The following is a 26,699-nucleotide window of genomic DNA, read 5'->3' on the forward strand; positions in this document are numbered from 1 at the left end:
TATATATATATATATATATATATATATATATATATATATTTTTTTTTTGCTTTGTCGCTGTCTCCCGCATTTGCGAGGTAGCGCAAGGAAACAGACGAAAGAAATGGCCCAACCCACCCCCATACACATGCCTTGATTCAATCCACTGACAGCACGTCAACCCCGGTATACCACATCGCTCCAATTCACTCTATTCTTTGCCCTCCTTTCACCCTCCTGCATGTTCAGGCCCCGATCACACAAAATCTTTTTCACTCCATCTTTCCACCTCCAATTTGGTCTCCCTCTTCTCCTCGTTCCCTTCACCTCCGACACATATATCCTCTTGGTCAATCTTTCCTCACTCATTCTCTCCATGTGACCAAACCATTTCAAAACACCCTCTTCTGCTCTCTCAACCACGCTCTCTTTATTTCCACACATCTCTCTTACCCTTATGTTACTTACTCGATTAAACCACCTCACACCACTCATTGTCCTCAAACATCTCATTTCCAGCACATCCATCCTCCTGCGCACAACTCTATCCATAGTCCACGCCTCGCAACCATACAACATTGTTGGAACCACTATTCCTTCAAACATACCCATTTTTGCTTTCCGAGATAATGTTCTCGACTTCCACACATTCTTCAAGGCTCCCAGAATTTTCGCCCCCTCCCCCACCCTATGATCCACTTCCGCTTCCATGGTTCCATCCGCTGCCAGATCCACTCCCAGATATCTAAAACACTTCACTTCCTCCAGTTTTTCTCCATTCAAACTCACCTCCCAATTGAATTGACCCTCAACCCTACTGTACCTAATAACCTTGCTCTTATTCACATTTACTCTTAACTTTCTTCTTTCACACACTTTACCAAACTCAGTCACCAGCTTCTGCAGTTTCTCACATGAATCAGCCACCAGTGCTGTATCATCAGCGAACAATAACTGACTCACTTCCCAAGCTCTCTCATCCCCAACAGACTTCATACTTGCCCCTCTTTCCAAAACTCTTGCATTCACCTCCCTAACAACCCCATCCATAAACAAATTAAACAACCATGGAGACATCACACACCCCTGCCGCAAACCTACATTCACTGAGAACCAATCACTTTCCTCTCTTCCTACACGTACACATGCCTTACATCCTCGATAAAAACTTTTCACTGCTTCTAACAACTTGCCTCCCACACCATATATTCTTAATACCTTCCACAGAGCATCTCTATCAACTCTATCATATGCCTTCTCCAGATCCATATATATATATATATATATATATATATATATATATATATATATATATATATATATTTTTTTTTTTTTGCTTTGTCGCTGTCTCCCGCGTTTGCGAGGTAGCGCAAGGAAACAGACGAAAGAAATGGCCCAACCCACCCCCATACACATGTATATACATACGTCCACACACGCAAATATACATACCTACACAACTTTCCATGGTATATATATATATATATTCTTTTTTTTTTTCTTTTAAACTATTCGCCATTTCCTGCGTTAGCAAGGTAGCGTTAAGAACATAGGACTGGGCCTTTTTTGGAATATCCTCACCTGGCCCCCTCTGTTCCTTCTTTTGGAAAATTAAAAAAAAGAAAAAAAAAGCCCATACACGCACATATACATACATATACATAACAACAAATACATACATATACACAGACATATACATATGTACACAAGTACATATTCATACTTGCTTGCCTTCATCCATTCCTGTCGCTACCCCACCACACAGGAAATAGCATCGCTACCCTGTCTTCAGTGAGGTGGCACCAGGAAAACAGACAAAAAAGGCCACATTCATTCATACTCAGTCTCTAGCTGTCATGTGTAATGCACTGAAACCACAGCTCCCTATCCACATCCAGGCCCCACAGGCCTTTCCATGGTTTATCCCAGATACTTCACAAGCCCTGGTTCACTCCACTGACAGCACGTCAACCCCATATTACCACATCGTTCCAATTCACTCTATTCCTTGCACGCCTCACCCTCCTGTATGTTCAGGCCCTGACGGCTTAAAATCTTTTTCACTCCATCCTTCCACCTCCAATTTGGTTACCCGCTTCTTCTTCTCTCCACCTCTGACACATATATCCTCTTTGTCAATCTTTCCTCACTCATTCTCTCCATCTGTCCAAAACATTTCAACACACCCTCTTCTGCTCTCTTAACCACACTTTTTATTTCCAAACATCTCTCTCCCCTTTTCATTACCTAATCAAACTACCTCACACCACATATTGTCCTCAAACATTTCATTTCCAACATATCCACCCTCCTCTGTACAACCCTATCTATGCCTCACAACCATATGACATTGTTAGAACTACTATTAGTTCAAACACTCATTTTTCCTCTCTGAGATAATGTTCTCACCTTCCACACATTCTTCGTCGCTCCTAGAACCTTCGCCCCCTCTCCTTCACTGTGACTAAATTCTGCTTCCATGCTTCCATCTGCTGCTAAGTCCACACCCAGATATCTAAAACACTTCTCTTCCTCCAATTTTTCAACATTCAAACTTACAACCCAATTAACTTGTCCCTCAACCCTACTGAACCTAAAAACCTTGCTCCTATTCACATTTACTCTCAACTTTCTCCTTTCCCACACTTTTCCCAACTCAGTCACCAACCTCTGCAGTTTCTCACCCAAATCAGCCACTAGAGCTGTACAATCAGCAAACAACAACTGACTCACTCCCTAGGCCCTGTCATCCACAACAGCCTCCATACTCGCCCCTATCTCCAAAACCCATGCATTTACCTCCCTAACAACCCCATCCATTTTTTTTTTTTTTTTTTTTATACTTTGTCGCTGTCTCCCGCGTTTGCGAGGTAGCGCAAGGAAACAGACGAAAGAAATGGCCCAACCCCCCCCCCCCCATACACATGTACATACACACGTCCAGACACGCAAATATACATACCTACACAGCTTTCCATGGTTTACCCCAGACGCTTCACATGCCTTGCTTCAATCCACTGACAGCACGTCAACCCCTGTATACCACATGACTCCAATTCACTCTATTTCTTGCCCTCCTTTCACCCTCCTGCATGTTCAGGCCCCGATCACACAAAATCTTTTTCACTCCATCTTTCCACCTCCAATTTGGTCTCCCTCTTCTCCTCGTTCCCTCCACCTCCGACACATATATCCTCTTGGTCAATCTCTCCTCACTCATTCTCTCCATGTGCCCAAACCATTTCAAAACACCCTCTTCTGCTCTCTCGACCACGCTCTTTTTATTTCCACACATCTCTCTTACCCTTACGTTACTTACTCGATCAAACCACCTCACACCACACATTGTCCTCAAACATCTCATTTCCAGCACATCCATCCTCCTGCGCACATCTCTATCCATAGCCCACGCCTCGCAACCATACAGCATTGTTGGAACCACTATTCCCTCAAACATACCCATTTTTGCTTTCCGAGATAATGTTCTCGACTTCCACACATTTTTCAAGGCTCCCAAAATTTTCGCCCCCTCCCCCACCCTATGATCCACTTCCGCTTCCATGGTTCCATCCGCTGACAGATCCACTCCCAGATATCTAAAACACTTCACTTCCTCCAGTTTTTCTCCATTCAAACTCACCTCCCAATTGACTTGACCCTCACCCCTACTGTACCTAATAACCTTGCTCTTATTCACATTTACTCTCAACTTTCTTCTTCCACACACTTTACCAAACTCAGTCACCAGCTTCTGCAGTTTCTCACATGAATCAGCCACCAGCGCTGTATCATCAGCGAACAACAATTGACTCACTTCCCAAGCTCTCTCATCCCCAACAGACTTCATACTTGCCCCTCTTTCCAGGACTCTTGCATTCACCTCCTTTACAACCCCATCCATAAACAAATTAAACAACCATGGAGACATCACACACCCCTGCCGCAAACCTACATTCACTGAGAACCAATCACTTTCCTCTCTTCCTACACGTACACATGCCTTACATCCTCGATAAAAACTTTTCACTGCTTCTAACAACTTGCCTCCCACACCATATATTCTTAATACCTTCCACAGAGCATCTCTATCAACTCTATCATATGCCTTCTCCAGATCCATAAATGCTACATACAAATCCATTTGCTTTTCTAAGTATTTCTCACATACATTCTTCAAAGCAAACACCTGATCCACACATCCTCTACCACTTCTGAAACCGCACTGCTCTTCCCCAATCTGATGCTCTGTACATGCCTTCACCCTCTCAATCAATACCCTCCCATATAATTTACCAGGAATACTCAACAAACTTATACCTCTGTAATTTGAGCACTCACTCTTATCCCCTTTGCCTTTGTACAATGGCACTATGCACGCATTCCGCCAATCCTCAGGCACCCCATCCATAAACAAATTAAATAACCATGGAGACATCACACACCCCTGCCGCAAACCGATATTCACTGGGTACCAATCACTCTCCTCTCCTCCTACTCGTACACATGTCTTAGATCCTTGGCAAAAACTTTTCATTGCTTCTAGCAACTTACCTCCTACACCATATACTCTTCAAACCTTCCACAAAGCATCTCTATCAACCCTAACATATGCCTTTTCCAGATCCATAAATGCTACATACAAATCCATCTGTTTTTCTAAGTATTTCTCACATACATTCTTCAAAGCAAACACCTGATCCACACATCCTCTACCACTTCTGAAACCACACTGCTCTTCCCCAATCTGATGCTCTGTACATGCCTTTACCCTCTCAATAAATACCCTCCCATATAATTTCCCAAGAATACTCAACAAACTTATGCCTCTGTAGTATGAACGTTCACCTTTATCCCCTTTCCCTAAGTACAATGGCACTATGCATGCATTCTGCCAATCCTCAGGACCTTCACCATGATCCATACATACACTGAATATCCTTACCAACCAATCAACAACACATTCACCCCCTTTTTCAATAAATTCCACTGCAATACCATCCAAACCCGCCACCTTGCTGGATTTCATTTCCCACAAAGCTTTCACTACCTCTTCTCTCTTTACCAAACCATTCTCCCTGACTTTGCACACCACCCTGACCAAAACACCCTATATCTGCCACTCTATCATCAAACACATTCAACAAACCTTATGCACGTTATTTACTTCCTTCCAAAACATCTTTTTCTTATATTATTATTATACTAAATTGCCATTTCCCACGTCAGTGAGGTAGCGCCAAGAAACAGATGAAGAATGGCCCATCCACTCATATACACATATATATACATAAATGCCGATCCAAGCACACATACCTACATATACATATCAACATATACATACACATACACAGACATATACATATATACACATGTACATATTCATACTTGCTTACCTTTATCCATTCCTGTCGCTACCCCACCACACAGGAAACAGCTTCAGCAAGGTGGCGCCAGGAAAACAGACAAAAAAGGCCACATTCGTTTACACTCAGTCTCTAGCTGTCAGGTGTAATACATATCTTTATTCTCTCTAAAATTTAATGATACTCTCTCACCCCAACTCTCATTTGCCCTCTTTCTCACCTCTTGTACCTTTCTCTTGACCACCTGCCACTTTCATTTATGCACCTCCCAGTCACTTGCACTACTTCCATTTAAGTATCATCCTCATGCTTCTCTTCCAATAACAACCTTACTTCATCCCACCAATCTATCCTTTTTAATCTGCCCACCTCCCACCTTTCTCATGCCACATGCATCTTTTGCACAACTATATTTCTCACATTTTTTATCTATCTGACATATCAACTTGCATTTCACACCCATACATCACAGATAGGACAAGTACTCATTCATACAAGCTTCTTGCACACCATGTATTTACATTTCACCCATTCACCAGAGTTTTTAGTAAAACTTACGCTTTTCCCAAGCAAGACACTATTTTAAATTCTAGCTTATTATGTTCCTTTATGAAGTGAACTCCTGAATATCTAAACTCATTTCATTCATTAACAATTTCCAATTCTTCACCAAATATGAGTAGATATCATACTGTGATCACTCAAACACAAACTTTTTGCAGATTTCAAAGCACCCAGAGAGTTTACAGTAATAATGAGGAAAGGCTCCTAAATGTTGTCCAGATAGCAGAGGCAAGTGCAACTTAATAGCATCTACTAGCAATCAGTATTATATATATCTACACATGTGAACATCATGGAATTATGGTTACCTGCATTCGTGTGTTATGGGCCAACGACTCAAAAAATGTCACTTACCCTCAATCTTTGGCAATATGGGGTCGACATTATTCTTGACCAACTCTGGAACAGCAACTGCCTGTTGCTCTGCTTGAACCTCATTTATGTGTGCTACATTGAGATATGTTCCAGTTACTATGAGAACAACACCCATTAGCATAATGCCCTAAAAAAAAGAAAAATACATTCTATATTTCCTCATCAAATCAATTGGATTATAGGATGATGTCAATTGCTGGAAAAATTACATGTAATCATAGTGATTATGAATTTTGTCTATGGTATACTTAATACTAGGCCTAAACCACTCTAAGTGATCTCACTGACTAAAACAAAAATTACAGTTTTGGCTTAAAACTTATCATATTTCATAAGTTATTTATCCTATTCATAATACTTAACCGCTGTTTCCCGTGTCAGCGAGGTAGTGCAAGGAAACAGATGAAAAATGGCCCAACCACCCACATACACATATATATATATGTAAATGCCCATACATGTACATATACATATATACACATTTCAATGTATACATCCATATACATACACAGACATATACATATATACACATGTACATATTCATTTGTATGTAGCATTTATGGATCTGGAGAAGGCATATGATAGAGTTGATGGAGATGCTCTGTGGAAGGTACTAAGAATATATGGTGTGGGAGGCAAGTTGTTAGAAGCAGTGAAAAGTTTTTATCGAGGATGTAAGGCATGTGTACATGTAGGAAGAGAGGAAAGTGATTGGTTCTCAGTGAATTTAGGTTTGCGGCAGGGGTGTGTGATGTCTCCATGGTTGTTTAATTTGTTTATGGATGGGGTTGTTAGGGAGGTGAATGCAAGAGATTTGGAAAGAGGGGCAAGTATGAAGTCTGTTGTGGATGAGAGAGCTTGGGAAGTGAGTCAGTTGTTGTTTGCTGATGATACAGCGCTGGTGGCTGATTCATGTGAGAAACTGCAGAAGCTGGTGACTGAGTTTGGTAAAGTGTGTGAAAAAAGAAAGTTAAGAGTAAATGTGAATAAGAGCAAGGTTATTAGGTACAGTAGGGTTGAGGGTCAAGTCAACTGGGAGGTAAGTTTGAATGGAGAAAAACTGGAGGGAGTAAAGTGTTTTAGATATCTGGGAGTGGATCTGGCAGCAGATGGAACCATGGAAGCGGAAGTGAATCATAGGGTGGGGGAGGGGGCGAAAATCCTTGGAGCCTTGAAGAATGTGTGGAAGTCGAGAACATTATCGCGGAAAGCAAAAATGGGTAGGTTTGAAGGAATAGTGGTTCCAATAATGTTGTATGGTTTCGAGGCGTGGACTATGGATAGAGTTGTGCGCTGGAGGGTGGATGTGCTGGAAATGAGATGTTTGAGGACAATATGTGGTGTGAGGTGGTTTGATCGAGTAAGTAAAGTAAGGGTAAGAGAGATGTGTGAAAATAAAAAGAGCGTGGTTGAGAGAGCAGAAGAGAGTGTTTTGAAATGGTTTGGGCACATGGAGAGAATGAGTGAGGAAAGATTGACCAAGAGGATATATGTGTCGGAGGTGGAGGGAACGAGGAGAAGTGGCAGACCAAATTGGAGGTGGAAAGATGGAGTGAAAAAGATTTTGAGTGATCGGGGCCTGAACATGCAGGAGGGTGAAAGGCGGGCAAGGAATAGAGTGAATTGGATTGATGTGGTATACCGGGGTCGACGTGCTGTCATTGGATTGAATCAGGGCATGTGAGGCGTCTGGGGTAAACCATGGAAAGTTCTATGGGGCCTGGATGTGGAAAGGGAGCTGTGGTTTCGGGCATTACTGCATGACAGCTAGAGACTGAGTGAACGAATGGGGCCTTTGTTGTCTTTTCCTAGCGCTACCTCGCACACATGAGGGGGGAGGGGGATGTTATTCCATGTGTGGTGAGGTGGCGATGGGAATGAATAAAGGCAGACAGTGTGAATTGTGTGCATGTGTATATATGTATGTGTCTGTGTGTGTATATTTATGTGTACATTGAGATGTATGGGTAAGTGTATTTGCGTGCGTGGACGTGTATGTATATACATGTGTATGGGGGTGGGTTGGGCCATTTCTTTCGTCTGTTTCCTTGCACTACCTCACAGACGCGGGAGACAGTGACAAAGCAAAATGAAAAAATAAAAAAAAACATATACTTACTGCCTTCATCCACTCTCATCATCACCCCACTACACATGAAATAGCATCCTTCCTCTTCCAGCGAGGTAGTGCCAGGAAAAGACAAAAAGGCCACATTCGTTCACACTCAGTCTCTAGCTGTCATGTGTAGAGCACTGAAACCACAGCTCCCTTTCCACATCCAGGCCTCACAGACCTTTCCATGGTTTACCCCAGACACTTCACATACCCTGGTTCAATCCACTGACAGCACGCTGACCCCAGTATACCACATCATTCCAATTCACTCTATTCCTTCCATTCCTTTCACCCTCCTATATGTTTAAGCCCCGATTGCTCAAAATCATTTTCACTCCATCCTTCCACCTCCAATTTGGTCTCCCACTTCTTCCCTCCACCTTCACCTGTGACACATATATTCTCTTTGTCAATCTTTCTTCACTAATTCTCTCTATGCATCCAAACCATTCCAACACACCATCTTCTGCTCTCTCAACCACACTTTATATTTCCACATACCCTTTCATTACTTAATCAAATCACCTCACCCAACATATTGTCCTCACACATTTCATTTCCAACACATCCACCCTCCTCCACACAACCCTATCTATAGCCCATGCCTCACAACTGTACAACATTGTCAGAACCACTATTCCTTCGAACATACCCATTTTTGCTCTCCGAGATAATGTTCTCATCTTCCACACATTCTTCAACGCTCCCGGAACCTTTGCACCCTCCCCCACCCTGTGACTCACTTCCTTCAGTTTTTCTCCATTCAAACTTACCTCCCAATTAACTTGTCCCTCAACCCTAATAAACCTAATAACCTGGCTCTTATTCACATTTACTCTCAACTTTCTTCTTTCACACACTTTACCAAACTTAGTCACCAACCTCTGCAGTTTCTCACCCAAATCAGCCACCAGCGCTGTATCATCAGTGAACAACAACTGACTCACTTCCCAAGCCCTCTCATCCCTAACAGACTGCATACTTGCCCTTCTATCCAAAACTCTTGTATTCACATCCCTAACCACCCCATCCATAAACAAATCAAACAACCATGAAGACATCATGTATCCCTGCCACAAACCGACATTCACAAGGAACCAATCCCTTTCCTCTCTTCCTACTCGTACACATGCCTTACATCCTTGGTAATAATAAGTTATAATCATTAAAATACATTTTACAGAATCTAAAACAACAGAATATTGTAATCAGAAAATAATTCATGGCTCATGCATTGCACCAGCAACCTTTCAATTACTTAATTCATCTCCAACAGTAGATCACTGGAAATTTTGGAAAAGTGTCTAGATTAAGACTGAAGAACAATCTGATTAATCAGCATCAACCAAGACCAGAAGAAATAAAATCCCTAAGAGGTAAAGTTATTAGAACATGGAGAAAAATGTTAAAAAGATATAAATCTGTTCCTTAATTCATAGAATATTAAAAAATTATGCAAAAGTTGCTGTATGTTAGGAATGAAGATGAAGCAACTTTTTATTTTTGATCAGATTATTTCCAGGAAGAGAAAAAGGCAATTGAAATTCCTTAGGCCAATTGAAGAAAACAAAGTTGAATTACCTACAGTCAACAAGAAGATAAACCCCTTAACTGAGATAATCATCAACTGACAATGTTGAAATACCCAAGGTCAACAAGAAGATTAATTCCTTAACTGACACAATCAAATGACAGTGTTTTGTTCATGGCTAATACCATCATTTGACATTTCAATGGTTCCCATCCCCATCTGAATTACCAGGTAATGTTTGATTCCACTTATTATCTATAGAAGTAAGCAGCATGTATATCAGGCAAACTCTCACTTCTCTTCTCAATCAAAACACCAGCTAATGAAAACTTAGTTGTTTTAGAATAAAGGGACAGTTACTGCAGAATTATTGCAAATATCATGTGATAAAATCATTAATAGTAATATAAGATGAAACAGTTATCTATTGATTTTAATCTAAAAGTTCTGTGTACACCTCGTCCCCAGTTAACATTAGGGATGTGCTCCTGGAAATCAAAATTTAACAGAAATACTAGATAGTGGATTAAAGTCACTGCATAATGATAAGAGTAACTGTAAGCAATAAGTGCATAATGGTGTTGATATCATAAGCTCCTTTGCTGAATTCTAATAATCCAGAGCAAATATACAGTGACAGTAATGAAGGAACAATCAGGATGGTGCATGAAGCAGTAAAACATGCACTTCTCAGTGATGATAAAGTACTAATAATGGGTAATTTCAATTAGAAAGACATGGAGAGGAGGAATTAAGATTCACTTGGTGACACAGAATTATGATATGAAGGTTCTTAAGAGTGCATAAAGGAAACTTTCCTACAACAGTATGTCAAGGAACATATTGGGATGAGAGGGACTGATACAAATATCATCAGTAGATCATATTTTCACAAAGAGTACCACAGATACTGAAAGCATAATATATGATACACCAGCAAAGATGAAAAGAGATTTGAAGAGGAGATAAAACTGTGCAAATGGCAATGAACTCAATTTCTATGGAATCATAAACAGGTAAATGGAGTTCAGTAGACAGGAACCAAGTCTTTCTGATGAGGTTCTGTGAAATCTATAATTAAGGAATAGGAACATGGGTACCTTTAGCCTCATATATGAAGGGAAGTTCAAGAAAAAGTGAGGAATAATTCAATACAAGGCATCAAAAAAGCAAAGGAGTTTTGAAAAGCACTGTGAACATACAGGTGACACTTCCGACAATCAGCATCTGTAATTCATAAGAGAAGTTGGAATGAGTATCACAGGATCAAAAAGAATTTCCTACACCTCTATCCAACATAAAATACACACGACAATCTAACTTCCAAAAATCTCAGGAATCCTAGCATGGAGCCATTTCACAGAGAACCTACCAGAAGATCCAAATCAGTGGCCCAAATGGGGTGCCCTGAAAATGCAACTCTGCCTCTGGTAGAGATGGACTTAGATGTACAAAGGATATTCCTTGTCAGAGGAGTGTAGAAGGAAGAATGAAGCCAGAAGGAACACAAAATTCTTCTAGAGCTATTCCTTTTAAGATCAGAATCACAGTCCTGAACATGCTGTCTCCTTCCTGCATACCATTCAAAGAGAAGGGTTAATATCAAAGTTTTCTCCACAGTGACAGTTCCAGAAGAACCTTCTGAATGACCTCATGGGGGAAAAGATAGTCAAAAATGGGTAAGGACTGCAACAACTCTACCTGCTTTCCTTTACCATAAAAACACAGCCCATTATCTGCACTTCTGCCTAGATATCATAGATGGCATAAAAGTCTCTCTGCATGGATTTGAAATCTTTAAGACATGCCCTTCGACTCACCCTGTAAACTTCAGTTTAACTGAATGCTCTATCAGACAGGATTCACAGAAGGTAGAAACAATCTTTCACACTCCTTAGTAAACACTTCATAATGATATGAAGGAAAGAGGATGAATTAAACATCAGGTAATTTAAATGTATCCTAATACCATTTAACTTGGCAGGACCTGGGGAAATGTACCTCAATCTAAAAAATGGGTAGATTCTCCTTTCTTTACATTAAATTGCTCTGGAGAAGGTCCAGGCCAGAATGAGCATTCTCATTCATAGACACTGCTCTAAAAATGCTTAAGGTGAAATCTGATTTTCTATATAGGAGTAGAATTTTTATGTTTCAAGGTTAGAGTCAATATCAGGATTAGCTATAAAATCCTCTACAGGGAAAAGGTGTACTGGTAGATCAAAGAAAAAACTGCCTGTCCCATAAAGCAGTACTGATGATATTGGGGCATCCAAAATATCATCAAAGAATACCAAGACTAGTTGTTTTATCTCTGTGAGCAAAGATATTTTGTACAAGGGAGAAGGTTGTAGTAGTGAAAAGACCAAGAGCAGGCAAAACCTAGCTCCCCAAGAGCTAAATCCAATTTGTAAGAACTATCAGGCAGCAAGTGTCGTCGGTGAAAAAGGAGCCAAGATTGACCATCAAAACTTAAGGAGAATGGAGGTTCAACTCTTCTTCATGAGAAACCAGTCTCTAAAACACACTCTACCAATGCTACCTCATATGAAGCCTTTGAGTCAGAGTTAGGTTCCTCCAACCAAAATGGAGAGGGGACCAGTGGCTTTCTAGGACCTGGCAGGTGATCTTGACCCTTATGAGGGGACAATGAAATTTCCTCTGAAGGAAGGAAAGGAGAGTGAGGATTCATAAGGTAAGCCTTGCAGTAGTGAGGCTGGATCCTAGTGATATTTACTATTCATCTATTTATATTCATTTATTTATTTTGCTTTATCGCTGTCTTCCACGTTAGCGAGGTAGCGCAAGGAAACAGACGAAAGAATGGCTCAACCTGCCCACATACACATGTATATACATACACGTCCACACACGCAAATATACATACCTATACATCTCAATGTACACATATATATACACACACAGACATATACATATATACACATGTACATAATTCATACTGTCTGCCTTTACTTGTTCCCATCGCCACCTCGCCACACATGGAATAACAACCCCCTCCCACCTCATGTGTGCGAGGTAGCGCTAGGAAAGACACCAAAGGCCCCATTCGTTCACACTCAGTCTCTAGCTGTCATGTAATAATGCACTATTCATCTATATCTCGGAAACCCTTTTGCCTTCAGGAACTCCCTCAAGGGAGTGAATACAGCAAAAGAGTATCCATAGCTGTTGAACTACAGTGCTGCTCCTTAGCCTTTAGTGCCTCACCCTTAACAGGCAACTGGCAGAGGGCAACTCTGGTACAGTGTTTCTAGAGGCTCCTATCTAATGTTTCTACCAACTAGTACTTCCAAATGTGTCTAACTAATGTTACTGCCAAATGTTCCAATCTACTACTTCTACCTAATAAAAAGTGAGACTTACGATGCTTCTTAAGTTATACAGGGTCTAACAGATGGTTTTCAACATTGGTGAAGGATATGAAAGGATCTCCTTTTCTTTTGGGCAGAGGAACATCAAGAGGAGGACCATTATAAGTCTGCAACGTGGCATGGGCAGCTTGGTCAAAGTCCAGGGCAGTCTAGTAATATGCAAGGAGGAGGAATCCAAGACCATCGTCAACTGGTACCACACTTGAACGTTAATACTTTGTCATGGAACTGGCAAGGCTCAAATATTCTAGGTCCATGTACTGTTCCATAGGGTCTTGATCTGACTGATATGAGACACTGATGACATTTTGTAAAAAGCAGCTGCCTGATTGTGCATTTGAAGCACCCAGTGTGCCTAAAAATCTTACATGTCCCCACATTATCTTATTTCCAGGCAAGAATTTGGGCTTTCTCCTCCTTTGTAAGATAAAAATAAACCATCTAGAAGCATTGGTAGAAGAAATACAACATCTAGAGGCAAAATTCCGAAAATGAAGTGGCAACACGGAAAAATAAAGGAAGAACCCACTTGGTCATGCAACGCCTTTGAAAATATATGGGCGGCAGACAAGGCTTTTTGAAGACACTGTATGTTAGCTGAAACCCATCAAATAAATTACATTAGGGTATGTATTTCACAACCAACAGACATTTCAAAAATACTTTAGAATGTTATGCAAAAGAATGGAAAATCTCACCTGCGCCACAAGCCTTTCCACTGAAGCCTTAGAGTTGACTTTGATAAAAAGGAGTGATGGAAGAATAAGAGCAATCAGCACCCCCATTGTTGACCCTAGCAGCCCAAGAACAAACTCTGGAAAAAAAGGAGTGTATCATTAATGGCTTGCATTACAAGAGAAGTAAATATAACAAAAACTTTTTTCAATGCATGATTTTTCATCAATTTCAATGCAGTTATCACAGGATGTCTATGGTATGACTATTCTGTAGTTAGAAACTTTACAGAAAAAGAAAACAAAAATTCGCTTTCATCAGCTTATACATTAGAATTAAAATATGAGTCATAAGTAATGAAACAGCTGTGGTAAGTCTGTATATATAATGAATCGATACTGCTGTACTGTAAAATAAAGTAAAGCAATTCACATATGGTTTGCCTCTAATCTATTACTTCAAACTGTATTCCCATATATGTGTGTGTGGTGAATCAAATGTATATAATGCAGTTCTCAGTTCACTCACATGTACCCTCACCTTTAATGGCCAGTATGTTAAAGCGAGCAAAGGCTTCCAAGCTAATAAAGCCATTCTTAAATTTTCACTCTTTACACCAAAATGAATCAATAAGCAGTATTAAGATCTCCATTCACACTTCCATATGTATCCACAGTAAGACTTATAAAGTGATGCCCTGGCATCATTATCGAAAATACCTTTAGTTCAAGCAAGCAAAAATACATCTTATTTCAGCAACCTAACATCTGCCATTAGTCTTATGTGGCCACATTTTGAAAAAGTTTTGTATACAACTATTTCTAACAATTTCTTCACACCATGTATAATTTCTTGTCTTTATTTTTTTACTGTCTATCACCCTAATTTCTAATATACTATATTAGTTATCTAACTATACTGATCTGATTCTTTCATCATCATGGACCTAAAAAAGTAAGGTTTCACATCCATATTTGGGGTAAGCACTCTATCATGCAAATTTCTAGCATACCCTTCATTTCAACTCATCCTTTTCACAAAAACTCTCAGCACTTCAATAATTATTTTCCTTTGGATGATTAATATCAAATGAAACTCTCCCACTACCATCCTCAATGATCCTCGCTTCGTATTTCATATTTATCATTATTTTTCATTTATTTTGCTCTGTTGCTGTCTCCCGCGTTAGTGAGGTAGTGCAAGGAAACAGACAAAAGAAATGGCCCAACCCACCCACATACACATGTATATACATACACGTCCACATACACAAATATACATACCTATACATCTCAATGTACACATATATATACACACACAGACATATACATATATACACATGTACATAATTCATACTGTCTGCCTTTATTTATTCCCATCGCCACCTCGCAACACATGGAATAACATCCCCCTCCCCCCTCATGTGTGCAGGGTAGCGCTAGGAAAAGACAACAAAGGCCCCATTCGTACACACTCAGTCTCTAGCTGTCATGTAATAATGCACCAAAACCACAGCTCCCTTTCCACATCCAGGCCCCACACAACTTTCCATGGTTTACCCCAGACACTTCACATGCCCTGGTTCAATCCATTGACAGCACGTCGACCCCGATATACCACAACGTTCCAATTCACTCTATTCCTTGCACGCCTTTCACCCTCCTGCATGTTCAGGCCCTGATCACTCAAAATCTTTTTCACTCGATCTTTCCACCTCCAATTTGGTCTCCCACTTCTCCTTGTTCCCTCCACCCCTGACACGTATATCCTCTTGGTCAATCTTTCCTCACTCGTTCTCTCCATGTGACCAAACCATTTCAACACACCCTCTTCTGCTCTCTCAACCATACTCTTTTTATTTCCACACATCTCTCTCACCCTTACATTACTTACTCGATCAAACCACCTCACACCACATATTGTCCTCAAACATCTCATTTCCAGCACATCCACCCTCCTGTGCACAACTCTATCCATAGTCCACGCCTCGCAACCATACAACATTGTTGGAACCACTATTCCTTCAAACATACCCATTTTTGCTTTCCGAGATAATGTTCTCGACTTCCAAACATTCTTCAAGGCTCCCAGGATTTTCGCCCCCTCCCCCACCCTATGATTCACTTCCGCTTCCATGGTTCCATTCGCTGCCAGATCCACTCCCAGATATCTAAAACACTTTACTTCCTCCAGTTTCTCTCCATTCACTCTTATCTCCCAATTGACTTGACCCTCAACCCTAAAGTACCTAATAACCTTGCTCTTACTCACATTTACTCTCAACTTTCTTCTTCCACACACTTTACCAAACTCAGTCACCAGCTTCTGCAGTTTCTCACATGAATCAGCCACCAGCGCTGTATCATCAGCAAACAACAACTGACTCACTTCCCAAGCTCTCTCATCCCCAACAGACTGCATACTTGCCCCTCTTTCCAAAACTCTTGCATTCACCTCCCTAAAAACCCCATCCATATACAAATTAAACAACCATGGAGACATCACACACCCCTGCCGCAAACCTACATTCACTGAGAACCAATCACTTTCCTCTCTTCCTACACATACACATGCCTTACATCCTCGATAAAAACTTTTCACTACATCTAACAACTTGCTTCCCACACCATATATTCTTAATACCTTCCACAGAGCATCTCTATCAACTCTATCATATGCCTTCTCCAGATCCATAAATGCTACATACAAATCCATTTGCTTTTCTAAGTATTTCTTACATACATTCTTCAAAGCAAACACCTGATCCACACATCCTCTACCACTTCTGAAACCACACTGCTCTTCCCCAATCTGATGCTCTGTACATGCCTTCACCCTCTCAATCAATACCCTCCCATATAATTCACCAGGAATACTCAACAAATTTATACCTCTGTAATTTGAGCACTCACTCTTATCCCCTTTGCCTTTGTACAATGGCACTGTGCAAGCATTCCGCCAATCATCAGGCACCTCACCATGAGTCATACATACATTAAATAGCCTTACCTACCAGTCAACAATACAGTCACCCCATCTTTAATAAATTCCACTGCAATACCATCCAAACCTGCTGCCTTGCCAGCTTTCATCCTCCGTAAAGCTTTTAGTACCTCTTCTCTGTTTACCAAATCATTTTCCCTAACCCTCTCACTTTGCACACCACCTCGACCAAAACACCCTATATCTGCCACTCTATCATCAAACACATTCAACAAACCCTCAAAATACTCACTCCATCTCCTTCTCACATCACCACTACTTGTTATCACCTCCCCATTAGCCCCCTTCACTGAAGTTCCCATTTGCTCCCTTGTCTTACGCACTTTATTTACCTCCTTCCAACACATCTTTTTATTCTCCCTAAAATCTAATGATACTCTCTCATCCCAACTCTCATTTGCCCTCTTTTTCACCTCTTGCACCTTTCTCTTGACCTCCTGTCTCTTTCTTTTATACATCTCCCACTCATTTGCATTTTTTCCCTGCAAAAATCGTCCAAATGCCTCTCTCTTCTCTTTCACTAATAATCTTACTTCTTCATCCCACTACTCACTACCCTTTCTAATCAACCCACCTCCCAAGCTTTTCATGCCACAAGCATCTTTTGCGCAATCCATCACTGATTCCCTAAATACATCCCATTCCTCCCTAACTCCCCTTACCTCCTTTGCTCTCACCTTTTTCCATTCTGTACTCAGTCTCTCCTGGAACTTTCTCACACAAGTCTCCTTCCCAAGCTCACTTACTCTCACCACTCTCTTCACCCCAACATTCTCTCTTCTTTTCTGAAAACCCATACAAATCTTCACCTTCGCCTCCACAAGATAATGATCAGACATCCCTCAAGTTGCACCTCTCAGCACATTAACATCCAAAAGTCTCTCTTTCATGCGCCTATCAATTAACACATAATCCAGTAACGCTCTTTGGCCATCTCTCCTACTTACATACGTATACTTATGTATATCTCGCTTTTTAAACCAGGTATTCCCAATCACCAGTCCTTTCTCAGCACACAAATCTACAAGCTCTTCACCATTTCCATTTACAACACTGAACACCCCATGTATACCAATTATTCCCTCAACTGCCACATTACTCACCTTTGCATTCAAATCACCCATCACTATAACCCGGTCTTGTGCATCAAAACCACTAACACACTCATTCAGCTGCTCCCAAAACACTTGCGTCTCATGATCTTTCTTCTCATGCCCAGGTGCATATGCACCAATAATCACCCATCTCTCTCCATCCACTTTCAGTTTTACCCATATCAATCTAGAATTTAGTTTCTTACACTCTATCACATACTCCCACAACTCCTGTTTCAGGAGTAGTGCTACTCCTTCCCTTGCTCTTGTCTTCTCACTAACCCCTGACTTTACTCCCAAGACATTCCCAAACCACTCTTCCCCTTTACCCTTGAGCTTCGTTTCACTCAGAGCCAAAACATCCAGGTTCCTTTCCTCAAACATAATACCTATCTCTCCTTTTTTCTCATCTTTCTCATCATATTTCATATAATCATTATATCTTATCCATCAATACTGATAACACACTGCAAAAGCTACCTGCTTTAAAACATGAGCCTTAATGGTTACTTTAACATTCTCCTCTAATACAAATTATCAAAGTCTTCAAGTGATTCAGCAAATGAACATTATCATCTGCATGTAATTGCTATGGAAATTTCTGTTATGTTCCATCAAGTTTAATTTACACCATAATAATCAACCTTCAGTCTCATTTAATAACCCATACAAAAGAACACTGCAAGTCCTTTTTCACCTTGAATAGCCAAAAGTTAACAAAAAAATAAAAATATAAAGCACACAGCGTAACACCTGGAAAGGTCTGTGGGGCCTGGTTGTAAACAGGGAGCTGTGGTTTTAGTGAATCACACATGACAGGTGAAGAATTGATGTGATAAGCTGCAGCCTTTCTTTGTCTGTAACTGGCATTGATTCGCTAACACAGGAAATGGAAATCACATATGAAAAAGAAAGAATTAGGTAGTATGTTTGAGGAAAGGAACCTGGATGTTTTTGCTCTTTGTGAAACGAAGCTCAAGGGTAAAGGGGAAGAGTGGTTTGGGAATGTCTTGGGAGTAAAGTCAGGACAAGAGCAAAGGAGGGAGTAGCACTATTCCTGAAGCAGGGGTTGTGGGAGTATGTGATAGAGCATAAGAAAATAAACTCTAGACTGATATGGGTAAAACTGAAAGTGGATGGAGAGAGATGGGTGATTACTGGTGCCTATGCACCTGGTCATAAGAAAGATCATGATAGGCAAGTATTTTGGGAGCAGTTGAATGTGTCTGTTAGCAGCTTTGATGCACAAGACCAGGTTATAGTCATGGATGATTTGAATGCAAAGGTGAGTAATGAGACATTTGAGGGAATAATTGGTGTACATGGTGTGTTTCAGCGTTGTAAATGGAAATAGTGAAGAGCTTGTAGATTTGTGTACTGAAAAGGGACTGGTGATTGGGAATACCAGGTTTAAAAAGAGAGATATACACAAGTATACGTATGTAAGTAGGAGAGACAGCCAGAGATTGTTATTGGATTATGTGTTAATTGATAGGCGTGTGAAAGACTTTTGGATGTTAATGAGCTGAGAAGGGCAATTGGAGGGATGTCTGATCATTATCTAGTGGAGGCGAAGGTGAAGATTTGTAGAGGTTTTCAGAGAATAGGGAATGTTGGGGTGAAGACAGTGGTGAGAGTAAGAGAGCTTAGACAGGAGACTTGTGTGAGGAAGTACCAGGAGAGATTGAGTGTAGAATGGAAAAAGGTGAGAGCAAATGACATAAGGGGAGTGAGGGAGGAATGGGATGGATTTAGGGAAGCAGTGATGACTTGCACAAAAGATGTCTGTGGCATGAGAAAGGTAGGAGGTGGGCAGATTAGAAAGGGTATTGAGTGGTGGGATGAAGAAGTAAGATTGTTAGTGAAAGAGAAGAGAGAGGCATTAGGATAATTTTTGAAGGGAAATAGTGCAAATGACTGGGAGATGTATAAAAGAAAAAGGCAGGAGTTCAAAAGATAGGTGCAAGAGGTGAAAAACGGAAAATGAGAGTTGGGGTGAGATAGCATCGTTAAATTTTAGGGTAAATAAAAGGACGTTTTGGAAGGAGGTAAATAAAGTGCATGAGACAAGAGAACAAATGGGAGCATCGGTGAAGGGGGCTAATGGGGAGGTAATAACAAGTAGTGGTGAAGTGAGGAGATGGAGTGAGTATTTTGAAGGTTTGTTGATGTGTTTGATGACAGTGGCAGATATAGGGTGTTTTGGTCGAGGTGGTGTTTGAAGTGAAAGGGATCAGGAGTTTGCTTTGAAAAATGTATGTGAGAAATACTTAGAAAAACAAATGAATTTGTATAGAGCATTTATGGATCTGGAGAAGGGATATGATAAGAGTTGACAGAGATGCTCTGTGGAAGGTATTAAGAGTATATGGTGTGGGAGGTAAGTTGTTAGAAGCAGTGAAAAGTTTTTATCAACGATGTAAGGCATGTGTACGAGTAGGAAGAGAGGAAAGTGATTGGTTCCCAGTGAATGTCAGTTTGCGGCAGGGGTGTGTGATGTCTCCATGGTTGTTTAATTTATTTATGGATGGGGTTGTTAGGGAGGTGAATGCTAGAGTTTTGGAGAAAGGGGCAAGTATGCAGCCTGTTATAGATGACAGGGTTTGGGGAGTGAGTCTCTTTGTTCACTGACGATAAAGCGCTGGTGGTTGATTTGGGTGAGAAACTGCAGAAGCTGGAGACTGAGTTTGGTAAAGTGTGTGAAAGAAGAAAGCTGAGAGTAAATGTGAATAAGAGCAAGGTTATTATGTTCAGTAGGGTCGAGGAACAAGTCTATTGGGAGGTACATCTGAATGGAGAAAAACTGGAGGAGGTGAAGTGCTTTAGATATCTGGGAGTGGATTTAGCAGCGGATGGAACCATGGAAGCTGAATTGAGTCACAGGGTGGAGGAGGGGGCAAAGGTTCTGGGAGCGTTGAAGAAAGTGTTGAAGGCCAGAACGTTATCTCGGAGAGAAAAAATGGATGTGTTTGAAGGAATAGTGGTTCCAACAATTTAGCTCCAATAGAATATATCTTCTCAACCTCATCATCAATAAACTCTGGACAGCAAATATGTAATGCCATAAGGAACATAGATTGAAATGATGATCTTCAACTCTGTCATCATTTCAATCTATGTTCCTTTGGGCATTACGTATTTGCAGTTCTGAGTTTATTGATGACGAGTTTGAGAAGATATATTCCATTGGATCTAAGTTGAAGTACCCCTAGATCTTTCATTGATAAATCCCTTAAGTTAGCAAAGAAATCCTTTTATAGAGTTGAACCCAAACCTCCCATTGACACCAAGAATCTTTTAAATCTCCCTTTTAATAAAAATTTTTCTTTACTTCCCATGTTGCTTAAATCCTTTAATGTAAATGTTGTCTTCAGCAACAATAATACTATAAAGAATATCTTAATCAGGAATTCACCTGAAAATTCTCCTGGGTGCATCTATAAAGTGCCTTGTAGAAAATGATAAGTTTTATGTTCGGCAGACTGGTAATGATCTTTCTGTTAAACTTAAGCAACATAAATATAATATAACATCAGAACAAGAATCAAGTGCCTTGTTTAATCAAGTTAAAAATTATGATCATTGTACTTATTGGAGTAATGCCATCTCAGTTATTAACTCTTAACTCCAGTGCCACAAGAAATATCACTGAATCTTCTATTAATGAATACACATAGAATTATATCCTTAATATTATTGAAGGTCTATACAAATTGGATAGCTCTATTGTTGATAAAATCTGTAAACAATTCTCTTGTCCACATAATAAGTGTATGATACACTTGTTGTCTGTCTTGGGCAAGCATGTGTTTACCAAATGGCATCCTAGCTACATCTTCGTTGTATAACAGCTTACTTATATTTCTTTCTTGTATCTCCCCTGATGATGTGATTATGACATGAAAGTGCACTTGGGAACTTATCATGTTTCACTTTCCCTGTGGACTCATAGGAATATACTTGATCATGTGCAAAATTGTGATCCTTTCTAACATGTGTATGTATGTATATGTCTGTGTATGTATAGGTATGTATACAATGAAATGTATAAGAATGTATATGTGAGTGTGTAGGCATGTATGTATATACATGTGTATGCGGGTGGGTTGGGCCACTCTTTTGTCTGCTTCCTTGTGCTACCTTGCTAATGCAGGAGACAGCAATAAAGTATGATGAATAATAATAATGATTGTTTTATAACTCTTTTGGTTGGTAACTGATTTCCATGACCTCCCCTTATAAAACCATCATTCTTTTCTTATCAATTAATCCTTACACTGCTCTGTGCCTAAAATTAAGTTTAATGGTTCTTCCCCTCATTTGAATTCCCTGATGATGTCACAAATAACCTTGCAACACAGCTGGAAAATATATCATGCATCAAAGATAGTGTAACTGTATCACCATGGTAAGAAGCCAGATTTACATGGCAAGTACTGCAGTCAATTTTATAACAAAAGAAACATTACTTTTCATATTCACTTGCCATTTCCCAAATTAGCAAAGTAGTGCTAAGGAAAGATGACGAAAAGCCATATTAACTTGCACCCATTCTCTAGATGTCATGTGCAGTGCTCTGAAACCAAGGACCCTTATCCACAAACAGGCCCACCAACCTTTCCATGGTTCCTGCAGCAGTCTCACAAACCCAGTCCAGTTCACTGACAGTATGTCACCTCCTGTAGACCATGTCATTCCAGTTCACTCCATCCCATGTAAGCCTTTCACCCTCCTACATGTTCAGAACCATATCACTCAAAATCTTTTTCACTCCATCCTTCCATCTCCAATTTGGTCTCCCCTTTTTTGTGTCCATTCCACTTTTGACTCATAGATCCTCTTGTATTAGTGTTTTTATTTCCAATAAAATAAAATCAATTTTTCATTTCTGCATGCAAATAATGTTCTGTAAGTGTACATGTGATATGTAAATGCATTAATAATGCATATAATATATAATTAGTGAGGATTCATAAAAATTATGTAAATGATAAACATGAGGTGCATAAAATCATGCTATAAAATCAACCATAATGTGTGTAATACATCAAAGTGTATGGAAAATGCCATCATGTTTGGAAAATATCCATAATCACTGTATACTTACATAAATAATGATCATTCATGCTGGCAACCAGGGAACTTACCCAACAACTAAACACCCTCCCATATCAACACTATACTGAGGAGAGCTTAATACTTTGGGGGGAATTTTCTTCAGTAACATAAGATAGAGATATTCTCTAAGGGAGTTCTGGATTGTGTGAACCCCATTTCAGAATTACTGCAGTTTAAGGATTAAAAGTCAAACATTCCTAGTCTAGAAAAAACACATTATCACCAGATTAGCCAGTAAGTGCTGGCTGAATTAAGACATGGTTAATGCAGATGGCATACAGAAGATTCAAAGGTTTTATGATGATAGAGAATGTTTAAGAAATAAACTAATGTTCAATGTAGGACTTCACATCATTCAATAAAATTATGAATATATCTCAGCATAAGTTAGGAATAGCATTAATGACATACCACTTATTTCTTTGTTTTCAGCTTAATTAGTAGCATGTTGAACCAAAATTTCTTGCTGATAAATATCAAACTTCTTATAGGTATGTATATGTGCGTGTGCGGGCGTTTATCTATATACATGTGTATGTGGATGGGTTTGGCCATTCTTTCATCTGTTTCCTTGTGCTACCTCGCTAACATGGGAGACAGCGTCAAAGTATAATTATAAAATATAATAATTTTTCTTTATCATACTTTGTCAGTCTCCTGAGTTAGCGAGGTAGCGCAAGGAAACACGTGAAAGAATGGCCCAACCCACCCACATACACAAGCATATGCATCAACGCCCACACACGCACATATACACACCTATACATTTCAACCTATACATACATATACATACACAGACAATACATGCTGCCTTCATCCATTCCTGTCGCCACCATGCCACACATGAAATGAAACCCCCCTCCCCCCGCATGCACACGAGGTAGCACTAGGAAAGGAAAACAAAGGCCACATTCGTCCACACTCAGACTCTAGCTGTCATGTAATAATGCACCCAAACCACAGATCCCTTTCCACATCCAGGCCCCACACAACTTTCCATGGTTTACCCCAGATGCTTCACATGCCCTGGTTCAATCCACTGACAGCACGTCAACCCCAGTATACCACATCGTTCCAATTCACTCTATTCCTTGCACGCCTTTCACCCTCCTTCATGTTCAGGCCCCAATCATTCAAAATCTTTTTCACTCCATCCTTCCACCTCCTACTTGGTCTCCCACTTCTCCTCACTCCCTCCACCTCTGACACATATATCTTCTTTATCAATCTTTCCTCACTCATTCTCTCCATGTGACCAAACCATTTCAAAACACCCTCTTCTGCTCTCTCAACCACACTCTTTTTATTACCACACATCTCTCTTAACCTTTCAATACTTACTCAATCAAACCACCTCACCACATATTGTCCTCAAACATCTTATTTCCAACACATCCACCCTCCTCCGCACAACTCTATCTATCGCCAATGCCTCACAATCATATAACATTGTTGGAACCACTATTCCTTCAAACATACCTTCAACGCTCCCAAAACCTTCGCCTTCTCCCCCACCCTTTGACTCATTTCCGCTTCTATGGTTCCATCCACTGCCAAATCCACTCCCAGATATCTAAAACACTTCACTTCCTCCAGTTTTTCTCCATTCAAACTTACCTCCCAATTGACTTGTCCCTCAACCCTACTGAACCTAATAACCTTGCTCTTATTCACAATTACTCTCAGCTTTCTTCTTTCACACACTTCACCAAACTCAGTCACCAACTTCTGCAGTTTCTCATCCAAATCAGCCACCAGCACTATCATCAGCGAACAACAACTGACTCACTTCCCAAGCCCTCTCATCCCTAACAGACTGCATACTTGCCCCTCTCTCCAAAACTCTTGCATTCAACTCCCTAACAACGCCATCCATAAACAAATTAAACAACCATGGACACATCACACACCCCTGCCGCAAACCAACATTTACTAGGAACCAATCAATTTCCTCTCTTCCTAACTCGCACACATGCCTTACATCCTCGATAAGATCTTTTCACTGCTTCTAGCAACTTACCTCCCACACCATATACTCTTAATACCTTCCACAGAGCATCTCTATCAACTCCATCATATGCCTTCTCCAGATCCATAAATGCAACATACAAATCCATCTGCTTTTCTAAGTATTTCTCACGTACATTCTTCAAAGCAAACACCTGATCCACACATCCTCAACCACTTCTGAAACCACACTGCTCTTCCCCAATCTGATGCTCTGTACATACCTTGACCCTCTCAATCAATACTCTCCCATATAATTTCCCAGGAATACTCATCAAACTTATACCTCTGTAATTTGAACACTCATCTTTATCCCTTTTGCCTTTGTATAATGGCACCATACATGCATTCTGCCAATCCTCAGGCACTTCACCATGAACCATACATATAGTAAATAAATATTGAATACATAAATTGAATTAAACTTCTATAAGATCATAAAGTAAATCATAATACTTTCCATCTTAAGATATGGGTTCAAACAACCCATTAAAGAACAATGGTGATATCACAATCAGTTCTGCTATGTAGCCATGGATGTTCAAACCATTCAGTCACACCAACCTCTGTTCAACCATGTACATCAGAGAGAATCAGAATTTTCTAGTGTCACTGAATGATAATACAGGCATCTCACAAAATAGATTTTCCATGGAATATCATTAGTACAAACTCATGCAGGACATAAATGATGATGACACAGGCACTCCATGAAAGCCACATGACCAATGCCAGGTTAAACTTCTTCCTATATATGATAATAGTCAGAGATGCTGGAAAGCTAATCAGTTCCACAGTGGATAAGCTCTGACAGTCATATTCAATACTACCATTCTGTAATGCATCATTCTCAAGATGTAGTCAGTTTATAATTCAGTCTTTGTTTCACTCTCTTCTCAATCTGATTGCTTCTTTATCCAAACAAAATGAATGCTGTCTTTAAAGATGACTACTCAATGCAGTAAGAAAAGAAGGCAAAAATACTACTGCCTTATCATGGAAAATTCTGACTTATGGACACTCTATTAAATGAAAGACCAACTTTCTTGGAATAAAACACTCTTGGTTTAAAACTCAAAACTGTTGTTTAACATAACTACAATCCAGAATGGAGGCAGCTTAGACCATGATTAGGTTCTTGCACATCTACATATGTAAGTGCTCTATAAAAGCACATTTTGGGATTTTTCGTTTTCTTTTTTACCCTACAAATTCTTTTTAAACCAATGATACTGACCAATATTTGGGATGAGGATACCAACAACCAAACTGACAGTCAGGATGCCAATGGTGATTCCTTTGAAACGTGATTCTGGCATATAATTCCCCACCAAGTCAAAACTAGATGGATTGCTCTGTAACAAGATAAGTTTTAAGCTATTAATTAAGAAAATAGTTGTCATGACTGTGAATATGCATATAAAGTATCATATTATTCCTAACATGTTTATCATACAGGAAAAAAGTAAATAAAATGAAAGT

At 40.0% G+C, this 26,699-nt stretch overlaps 1 protein-coding gene across 5 annotated transcripts in view; it reads right to left on the reverse strand.

The window, feature by feature from the left end:
- LOC139751290 (uncharacterized) overlaps positions 1-26,699 on the reverse strand; it is a 126,096-nt gene that overhangs the window by 15,811 nt on the left and 83,586 nt on the right. For all 5 annotated transcript variants that reach the window (XM_071666613.1, XM_071666612.1, XM_071666615.1 and 2 more), the window contains exons 9-11: positions 26,455-26,572; positions 14,019-14,134; positions 6,261-6,408 (exon numbers count right to left, since the gene is read on the reverse strand). In XM_071666613.1, the coding sequence (XP_071522714.1) occupies positions 6,261-6,408; positions 14,019-14,134; positions 26,455-26,572 (382 nt within the window). The remainder of the gene's footprint in view (positions 1-6,260; positions 6,409-14,018; positions 14,135-26,454; positions 26,573-26,699) is intronic.

Source organism: Panulirus ornatus, chromosome 11, assembly GCF_036320965.1.
Source record: "Panulirus ornatus isolate Po-2019 chromosome 11, ASM3632096v1, whole genome shotgun sequence".
In the NCBI taxonomy this organism is placed as follows: Eukaryota; Metazoa; Arthropoda; class Malacostraca; order Decapoda; family Palinuridae; genus Panulirus; species Panulirus ornatus.